Source organism: Chelmon rostratus, chromosome 21 (genome assembly GCF_017976325.1).
Source record: "Chelmon rostratus isolate fCheRos1 chromosome 21, fCheRos1.pri, whole genome shotgun sequence".
Classification (NCBI taxonomy): Eukaryota; Metazoa; Chordata; class Actinopteri; order Chaetodontiformes; family Chaetodontidae; genus Chelmon; species Chelmon rostratus.
In genome coordinates, this window is record NC_055678.1 from 10473275 (window position 1) to 10484224 (window position 10950).

A 10950-nucleotide genomic window follows, 5' to 3' on the forward strand; every position below is an offset into this window, starting at 1 on the left:
CCCCATTCTCCTTGTTGAATTTGGGCAAATCTTCTGCTGAACAAGGGGGTCTTGTCAGGATCCTGGCAGCGTTTCATATTTTGAGAGGCTTGAGGTCCTGCATCAACACTGACGGCCCACATCTTCGCAAAGACGAGCGCAAGCATTTCATCTCATCAAATTAACGAAGCAGGCATGGCCTCTCATTCCAATTACACTCGCTTCCAGGTTAAATGGGTTGCTGATATACTTCTACTACTTGGGGGGTCAGTCTTGAAAACATGCTGTCTGAATATAATGTGACAAGAATCTAATCAGCTTTCCCTCAAAGTGCAGTTTTACCTACAGCAGAAACCTGTACTGAACAATAATGAGCATTGGCAGTGACTCAGGCATTCCTCTTGTGCTCAGTTGAGCTTTGAAATGGTAACCTGGGACGTCACAGTGAGAAGTTTACATTACAAGCATGCTCACCAAACCCTTAAGTTGTCTCTAAATAGCAAAAACAAACTCAAATCTTTATTATTTTACCATTAAATGTGCTACTGCAGTTTACTTGTATCTGTCTTTTCTCATTTTTTTAAATCAAACCGACCCCATTTTCACGTTTCATCCTCTCCTTTCATCTGTCCGACTTTGAAAACAACTCCTCAAGTCCCAGCTTATCAAGTCATGCTCCAGGAAATATCCAGTTTTTCACTGATGCAATATTGGTGCTGCTTTCAAGCATGTTTATGTCTTTGATCAACGGTGAAAAAGTCAAACTCTACCCCACAGCCTCAGAGTTTTCCTGCAGTTAATGTTATTTAACACACTATTAGTGGACAAGAGAGTAAAAAACTTATTGCTTAAATAAATATATTATCCGAGTCAGGAACACAGATATTTCTTACTTAATTGGTAAACAATTAAAGCTGAAAAAATGCAGAATAATAAAAAAAGTGCTGACTTTGCACTGGCAACCCCAAAAAGAAAAAGAAACACCACAGTATTTACTTGTTTAACATGATAAAGTAATAAAGGGACGTTAAATCAGACTTAGCTAACTGCGAAACCATCTTTCACTTGCTTGAGCAAGCACTTTGTAAACTCATGAAACTTGTTTACAACACAGCTGTCACCATTACTCGTGATAGAGATTAACTGGCAGTTCGTTTGAGTGTGATTTCATCTGTTTGGCACTCCAGTCGAGCAGCTGCCGCAGTATCCTCTGCAGAGGAGACAGCGGTTTTAGACTACTGTACTTCCATTGTCATTTCAGCCTCCAAACATGCTTTGATTCAGTGTTAGAGACAACAAGTTTTTACGATAAAACTACCAAAAACATACAGTTATTTAAACAATGTGCATATGAGCTAAAGTTTACAGAAATTTGCAGTCATGGTACCGTATTTTATTTTGGGTAAATAACCCAACAATAATATAAAAAAAACTAGAATTACAGCCTCACAAGTGATTTACATCCATGTCTGTCCAGACTCATAAAATATATATGTATTTTAGACTTTGAAGGAATTTAATAAAAGGTCTTACGTGTGTTTTTGGTGAAATGGAAGTTCTCACGATATAGACATGTAAATGGTTTAACTGAATAATTTCCAGTGAGAAACATGCTGTCTTCACTTAGGGGCTATTTTTATAGAGCAGCACAGAGGACTGATACAGAGCTTCATCACATGGTGCAACGACGATCACCTGAACACACATCTTCAACCCGGCAGCACAGAAGATCTATCGCACGGATTCAAGGTGGAAACCCAAGATTAGTGTCCCCAGTTCAGTGTGTGACTAATTGTGGGGTATGGTCACAGTCTCCCCTTCTGTTCCTGAGTTATGGTGTTGAATAACGTCCAGAAAAGTGCTTTTACAGAACATCATGACGTCACAGTGAAGCTGACCTTTGACCTTTTGACCTTTTGGATATAAAATGTCACCTTCTTCATTTTGTCCTATTAGATATTTGTTTGGATTTTTGTCATATTTAGTGTATGAACTATTGGGTTATGGCCAAAAAATGCATTGTAAGGTCACAGTGACCGTCGACCTTTGACCACCAAAATTGATTCAGTTCATCCTTGAATCCACATGGACTTTGTGCCAAATTTTACAGCTGCGTACACGAGAATGGGACGGACGGATAGACAACCCGGAAACATGAAGCCACGGCTCTTGCTGGGGTGGAGGCATAATAACATACTCAGGCTCTTGCTTGGTTTTCTCTCCATGGCCATTGGGTTATGTTAACCCAGGATTGCATCGATTCTATTTTGACCCAAATTTCATGAGTGTATTCTTGAGTTGGTAAACTGTACTTGCCTGTTGCCTATTTGTATCAATATATATCCTACTGTTTAATTCAATCCTTCATATAATATTAAATGAAGGGTTGAACTAAAAAAGCAAAATTCACACTCTGAAAAATACATAAAATAGAATAATTGTTAGGAATGAGAAAAGACACTTAAATAACTCCATTTTGAAGAAAACAATGATTGGCAGCTGTAGTAGACTGAAGTAACAGCAAATGAAACAAAGCACTGAGACTGACTCGTGACTGAGCTACAACACCTAAAAGGGAAGTGGGGGGAGGAAGGAGAATTGGAACCAGCGACCAAACACGACAGTAAAAGTTCTGGGCGATTGGTTTTCTACGCCGCCAGAGACTCAAGGCGCTTCTGCTTTGGTTGACAGGAGAGGAAAGGGACAGAAACAGAGCTCTGACATGCCAAATTTTCAGGGGAAAACAAACGAATGACACTGACCTCTGGGTCAGCGTCAACGCACACAACTGCAAGACAGTGCTACGTGTGATTGGTTTGTTCCAGCCCGAACTTTGTCTGGTGAGAGGAGCGGATAATTGGCTGATACCAGCGCTTGAATGAAGGATCAAACGGAGATTTGATTGGGGTTTGATCACTATTGGCAGGCTCTGGTCCGTCTCCCTGCAGGATGCTGGGTTCAGCCATGGGGCAGGGACTGCGTGGACACAGCTGGATTAATCCAAGCTGTGTTTTGGTCTTATTGCCGTAGAAACCTGAGTAAAAAAAAGCGGGTGTCAACTTGATGACTTCAGAAGAGGGGCCGCCTGTGTCTGATAGCAGCACTGGAGGAACTTTGGAAAGGAGTGGACACAAGTGACACAAGAGAAGTGAAAAGTGAAAGAATAGATTGAAGCTAGAAGCACGATGGTGCATTAAACATTACAGGTAAAAGCACACAAGTCCCTTCTCGTGGAATTAAGCCAACATGAGTTTTAACAACAACATTGTCAGTTTAACTTCTGTGTAACACATTCACAGCAGCCATTTTTAACTTTGTGATAAACTCTCCTTGCCAGTCCCTCATGCAGTATTCGTCCAATCAGAGGCGAGCCTCTGTTTCTCCCCGTCTTTGTCACTTGTCCTTTTCATTCTCTGCTTAAATAAAGATTTGCATCGATACGTCATAGACACTGCATGTACTGTAGGAGTGGTAAGTCCAAGCCAGTTGGATTTGTTGTTGGTTGGTGTCAAAGTGCCCGGGGAGGGGTGTCAGGAGAAGTAGCTGATGTGATGGCCCCCTCCTCAGTTCAACAGTGGCTGCTCCGGTTTGACAGAAACCGGCCTCCTTCATGTGTGAAACTCTGTGGTCTTTAGGTGAACTTCTGAGTCTTGATCTGAGGAGTTGGTCTTGTTATCACACTGCTTTGCTTATGTTACAGTTTTGCTTCTAGTTAGAAGCAAAGTAGCGAGAATGAGAGAAACAAGCAGCACTTTTGAGGCAAAGGGCTGACAGTGCAGAGGAAAAAAAAACAGACACAAAAGTAAAAACTGTGTCAGCCTTGAGGTCAGAGAAGAGGTCGCAGCCGAGCTCTTAAACGAGTGACAGGAAGTGTTTTGTACGCCGTGGGAAATTTTTGATGTAGGAAGACTGTTTGGTTGTGGCCAAACAGTCTGAAGAATCCACTGGTTTTGACACTGCAACACAACACGTAAACCAGAGAAGAGGAAATGGAATTGCCGTATGTTTGGTTGAAATGAAAACCTACAGTCTTGTCATGACAGCTCATAATGAATTTCAGTCGACAGTTTGTTTGGGTTTGTTTCTTCTTTTTCTTTCTTTTTGGTGGATGAGAAGTGCATTTCCCCATGAAATACTGTATGAAATAATGCGGCACAGTTAAATATCAACGATGTGATTGGAACATGAAAAGTAACAGCAGTTCCAACGTCATATAAGGAAATGGATAAAAGGGAGTGGTGAAGACACAGGCTTTATACTAGCACCAGGCTCACTGCGGCCATTCATCCTACGCTGAGCCGCAGATTGAAGCATTAACTTTTACAGAGGACAAAAGCTGTAAAGGAGTCACTTATAAACTTAACTTCCCCTTTCTTTTCCAAGTTTCTCCTCTTTCATCTTCCCTCTGCCCAAACTATTGAATCCCTCCTCTACTCATCTCGAGCTTTATCTTTCCCAACACCCGTTTCTTTTTTCCAGCCTTTAGATCTGTGCTGTCTCAGTAATATCGAGGCTTACACCACGGCCCTTGGAGAAATCAGCCAGTTTTTATAACAGAAACATGCTAATGGGCTCTAAAAATCCAAGTAAATCTTTCTTTATATATATATATACATATAGGAAGGGGCCCTGGTGTACTTGAGCAACCTTATCTTGATTAAGATGCAGTGCACGTTACTGTAGTCCCTGCAGATAACGAGTCTTGCTGCTGATGACATGAAGTTGGTGCATGTGAAGGAAAGTGTGTGTAAAGCAAAGTCAGAGATGTGGGAAGTGCGAAAAAGAGCAGAGTGAAAACGAAAAAGTTTGAGGCATGATGCCAGAATCTTTGTCCATGCAAAATAAATCTGCCATCAGTACAAATACCACTATTTTAGATTCTAACAAATGGCCCTCCTTAACATTCTCAGGAAGAATTTCTGTAGCCCTTCGCTGGCTCGGTTTAATGACAATATTATCAAGACAAAGGACACAAGCTGCAAGAGTTCGTATGACAGTTTTGATGTACTGGAATCTTAATAATGCTGAAAAAAAAAGCTTTGAAAGAGCTGTGGGATGAAAGCCCATCACTTTTCTCCCATTATGATTAAGATGGTGACATAAATGGAAAGTGAAAGTTTAAAATGTCATCTCTTAAAGTTGCTCTCATATTTCTACACAAACCATGGGTCAAATGACGATATGTAAAACAGAAACCCACTGAGGAATATTACTAGCACTGACGTGTCTTTCCTTCATTGTTTTGAGTCTCACCGTTCTCAACAGCAGGCAGCTGAGCAAAAAAAAAGCTCAGATAGACCCACTGTGTGCTACCTGCGCAGCACCAAACAGCAGACAGACAAAGTTAGCTACTAATCAGTGAACATAGCGGTGCATTTAGCATCCAAAGAGTCAGATATTTGCCTCTGGAGGAGGTGGAGACCAAAACAGAGCTAAATGGGTGAGAGAGCTCCAGCTAAATGCAGATGTTGCTGCATGTCTGTTGCCTGTTGTGTCAAGCAGTCATGCAGGTTTGAAGATATTTTTACATCCACAGTGAGTTTAGATCCAAACAGCATGAACTGATCAGTGCAAAATGCAGAAAAGTCAGTGTATACCATCCATTACAGCTGCCAATTGTGTTAGCTATTAAGGAAATTACTTTATAAGTCTCTCTTCCATTTCTCACAAACACACACATACACACACACACACACACACACACATACACACAGATGAAAAATGTGTCAGCCCTGGGCCACGAGGCAGAGGAGGCCCAGTGTGGTTCCATCTCCTTCCTCTTAATGCAGCACCCTGCCTTCATCCCTCCTTCAATCCCCCTGTCTCTGTATATTTCCTCACTCCACAGGAAACCACCAACACTCAAAGGCATCATCTAGTAGATGTCCTGAGGTGTGTGGGGTGTATATGCATGCATATACCGCACTGTGTGGGCTTTAACCATCAGTCATTTTTCAATTAACATACACTGTGTAGTGATAAGCAGATTTGCGTTTTAGAGGCCATGTTTTGGAGCTTTATAAGGCTCCATGGTCTTGGCTTGATGAGAAAGAAAGCGACAGACTCGAAGCAGCTGCTGACAAATAAAAACTAACTAGCAATGCCGCCTCAGAGTCACCCACATAAAAGCTTCTCTGCTTAGTCATTATCCCGCAGATAAGTGGCCAGGAGGGCTGCAGGGAGAGTGAGAACTAGCGTGTGTGCATATGTGTGTGATTACAAGTGAGTAAGCTCCCGGTCTGAGCACCTTTTCCTTCAGGAGCGTACCTGGTGAGAAAAAAAGAAACCAACACAATGCAGGCCTGATCCAGAGCTCCTGTATCCAATAAACAAAGCCACGTTTGATGTGTTGTAAATGAACAAGAGCGAGGCCCGGAGGGCGAAAAGGGCCAAACTCACACGGAGCTCTGCACTGCCACAGATCAGGAAGACCGTCTTTCTTTTCATCATTTTTATAGCCTGGTCCAGCTTCCTGAATTACACGCACCCCGCTCACTCCCCACTGGCAAGCAAAGCCCGTGACACACATACAAGTGAACCGGCAGACCCCATGCCAGCCCTGATGGCCTACATCTTAGCCTTCCCTCTGCTGAGCTTATGGGAGGTCAAACCCAATAAAACCCCAGACTCTGTCACACTGTCATGCTACGCTCAGAGGCACCTTTGAAACTCTAATATCCAACCAATGTTAGTCAAGCTGAGGAATTTATCTTGACTGAGACTATTTTGATTGACATGACCAGTGCAGTTGACAGACTGTAGACACCAGCGCTGAAAGCACCGCCAGTACAGGGACCCACAAACAGAACTTTGCAGCAACAAGTGGTTATTGACAGTTTTCACAACTTCAAATAACACAGCACACACAAACATTTTATGTTTAAGCACCATAACCACGACCTTAACCTGTGGCTGCAGCGCTCTCAGCACCTCTCACGCTCACGGGTGTGTCTTAGTGTGACCTCCTCCTCATTTTGTGCATGGTGCATCGATCAGCAAAGGTCAGTGAGAGCTTTCCCCAATATTCACAACTGGGGAGTTTGAGGCTCTCCTAATGCATCCACAGGTAAACATCACACCTGCTAAACATCAATATGTTAGCATTGTCATTGTGAGCATGTTAGGATCCATGCATTTAACTAAAAGCAACCTCAAACAGCTGCTGGCATATTTACAGCCTGTAGTCTTGTTTTATTACATCAAAAACTTCGAACAATGCTGTGCACATAAGCATTTCATTCAAAATCATATCTTCTGCCATTTCTCAAATCCAAAGCTAGTCAGTTTTAAAACTATAGTCAAAGTCAGCTTTATTGTAAATTCTGCAATATGTACAAGACAAACAGAGAATTGAAACTGCGTTACTCTCAACCTCTGTGACAAGACATATATTACAATAGCTGCTCGTGTGCCAAGTGAATAATCCTTTCTTTCAAAAATGTCCATCAATCCATCTGTCAGCCTGACTCCATTTGTCTTACATTTTATTTTGGCAGCGATCACAGAATCAGATTACTGTTGGAGGAGACGGCTGACGCTGGAGGCGAGACACCGAGCCCTCATCACAGATCCCATCACTTTTCTGGGTGAAACCCAGCTGCAAAGGGCAGTGAACTCGACACAGGCCGACCAGAAACTGCTGGGATCCATAATAACATGGGAAGCAAAACAAGCAAGGGCATGAGGTGGAAGGCACTGATTGACAAGGAGAGGAAGATAATAAATACTGGAGAGGATTCTGCAAAAAAATAAACAAACTTATCTGTTCCTTTTATGGGAATATTTAGGGAAATTATACTTTTTGATTCTTTCTATATATGTACTTGTATATTATTTACGTAATGTTTCTTTAATGGGCCATTATTATGAAAATATGCAGTACTTTCACTAATTTGTCAGCTGATCAAGATACAGTTCCCAGAACAGCCATTTGAGACTTTGTGCCAACAAGATTATTTAACATTTAGAGGGCTGAAACAGTAAAACGTGGACTGCGATTAGAAGTTGGGCAAAGTGACCACTGATTGCACAAAAACTGTTCCAGTCTGCTGCCGAGCCACAGCCTGTAGCAATGATTCTCAGACATGTCCCATCACGGCCCAACTGTCATTGAAACCAAACACGGCTGTAGGTGGTTTCAATCATTTGATCCCTGTCTCAGACGGAAGGTGTGAGAATCGGTGACATGAGCTGCTGAAGTGTTCATCTGGAATGAAACCTGCATGAGTCAGGTTTGAGAAACACGGAGCAAATCCAGAATGCTAAACAATGCCCTGCCTTGTCAGTGGCCTCCCTGGATTTCCTCATGTTTCCCTTTACTGTACCTCCTTCGCTGGCTGCCTGTGGCTGTTCGTATCTAATTCAGTGTCCTGGCGCTGCTGCCAAAGGAGTACACTCCAGCCCTTATTTCAGCCCCACACACCAGCTCATTCTCTGCACTCTGTGGGCTAACCACCAGGTGTATGATCAGCTCTTACAATGTCTTAGACCAACAGCTGTGATTTAGAAAGTGCTGCCGTTCTCTGAGCTTTAGCCACATCAGGAACAACCGGGTGCTGCAATGCTCGCATCTGAAAGCCACTTCAGCTTTTAAAATACTGACACATACTATACAAGCAGTCCATTCCCACTTTTGATCCAGTTTGTTTGAGGTGCAAGTGAGCAATGCAGCTCCCCTGGTGGACAATCAGTGTAATCTCATAACTGGGGAAAGGTGACAGACAGTCCTCCTATACTGAGATACCGCAACTGAGCAGAGCTGCAACTTTTCCATCATCTATTCATCCTACTTTCTCAGTTGAGAAATGGTTTGGTCTATAAAATGAAAGAAAACAGTGAAAAATGCCCATCACTGACATCCTCAAATAACTTGTGTTGCCCAACCAACAAACCAAAACACAAAGATGTTCAATTTACAGTCACACAAAGCATAAAAGCAGCCACAGAATATTTGACTTGTTTTGCTTAAAAACATTTCCAAATGTGCAGATTAATTTATCATATAGTCGATTATTGTTTCAGCTCTGAGTGTAATGGAGACAAACAAATGAATGAACTGAAGGCAGACCAATCCAAAGCCTCCACAGCTAATGAAAAATGCTGCTGCATATCTTCTCTGAGAGAGTGTGGGAGTCAACAAACCGGGCGTCTAGTCAGCTGGAGAACGGGAATGTTGCAGATTGCTTCCTTGTGAATTGTGTAGATGCCAGTCCACTTAAACTGTAGCCATTGTTTACAGTCCAGCAAGTTGCTTAACCCAGACCAGTGATGGCGAGGAGGGATTCAAAAATGTGTTGACGGTCCATGGACCATCAGTGCCGGGGTCCAAAGACAACCAGCCTCTCTATGCTTCTTTTTCTTAGCATTTCTAATAGCAAGGTGAGGTGCACCACTCTGCTGGCACTAACTAATTTTAACACTTTGGCTCAAACTGTTTGTTTATGCCCATCAGGAAGTATTAAATGGCCTTGCTCTTCCCTCATGGACAAATAGCCACAGGAATCTGAGGAATGCTGTGAGAACAATGTTGCAGCTATTGGAATTCATCAGTGGCCACAGTGTAAACTATTTTATGGAGCCCACTTGTGGATGGGGAGGCAGTCGGGGATAAGGCTCACATCTTCTTGGTGACACAGGGTGGATTCAGCAAGCAGTTTCAGCGTGAAGACTCGGTTTAGGAGAGAGCCTATAGGCTAAAAAAAAACCCAGGAGAAGGTTTAATTTTTAGTACTAGGTGACCAGCATCCAAGCCACTTTGATGCAACGTCCAAAACTTTGCAAAATGAGCCAAAACATCAGATTTCTGTCTTTCTAGTCTATTCCGGCAATATGGATCAAACGCATCCAAAATCGATACATGTCACAGGATGTTTCATGTTATCTGGGTGTACGAGTAAACAGTACTTAAAAAACATTTCTCCTCTATAAATGAGGCGTACAGCACGCACTGTCAGCAGTGACAGGGAGACGCTGGGGCAGTCAGCAGCTGTATCTCATGTTATTGACTCAAAGCTCGGCGCAAACCCCCCCCCCCTCTTACCTTTGTGCTTCTCCATTCCCTCACAGTTTCAGCCTTCTTGCCCCTCGTTTTCCTCCTCTCATACAATCAAACAATCCCAAAAGTTCGCCGGCAAGTTTTCTGAGTGATGGGGCGGCCAGCAACTTCTTCGGCGGAGTGCAGCCCGGCGCTCCCGTTTTCAGCAACACACTGACTGACTGACTGACTGCGCTTTTTTTTTTTTTGACGGAACAACAGCGCTCTCCCCGTCTCCCAACTCTGCGTTGACGCACCTCCTCCCTCCAGCCTGCAGCATCCACACTGCTGCTCGGCTGCCACTGCAAAGCGGGGACCTCCCGGTGTCGCTTAGAGGCTACCGCGGGTCTCACAGCAAAATGAGGAAGAGGTTTCGTGTTTTAGGAGGAGACCGAGACCTTGCGCAGTCGTCTAATCCGCTTTAAATTGCGCGTGAAACCGCAGAAGTACAGGAAAGCGCAGTCTCATGCGCAAAACTCCTGCTATTAATGCACAGCTCTTCTTTTGTGCGTTTCTACATAAGATGGGTGAGACTAATGAATCGTGTCACTCCTGATAGAAATTTATTTATTTAGACTTGTGCATTAAAAACAGTTCATGCAAGTGAGATCAGGCAGGAACAGGGGAAAGGGTGGCTGAGGACAGAGCTCTGATATGGAGGGCCAAAAGCATTATTACGCATATGCATGTAGTGGCTTTCTTAAAAACAGTGAGCTGCACTTTCAGGGAAAAGTGAAGTTTTGAGTCTGATCACGGTGCGCCTTCGTTGGACAGCCGTGACCGGGTGGAGGTGTGAGAGGATCATGGCGCAGAGCGACACAGCGCACTCCAGAGGATGATAAAACAGCATGGCGTGCATCTTTTCCTCCACGGCTGGAGGTTTTATAACGCAACCTGTAGGAAACGAGAGCAACGCAACGCAGACAATCAGGGCCGTT

At 43.4% G+C, this 10950-nt stretch overlaps 1 protein-coding gene across 1 annotated transcript in view; it reads right to left on the bottom strand.

The window, feature by feature from the left end:
* Positions 1–10256, bottom strand: part of afap1l2 (actin filament associated protein 1-like 2) — a 37344-nt gene extending 27088 nt beyond the window's left edge. The window contains exon 1 of the mRNA XM_041962462.1: positions 10019–10256. Within this exon, the coding sequence (XP_041818396.1) occupies positions 10019–10034 (16 nt within the window). The 5' untranslated portion in view covers positions 10035–10256. The remainder of the gene's footprint in view (positions 1–10018) is intronic.
* Positions 10257–10950: the final 694 nt, after the last annotated feature.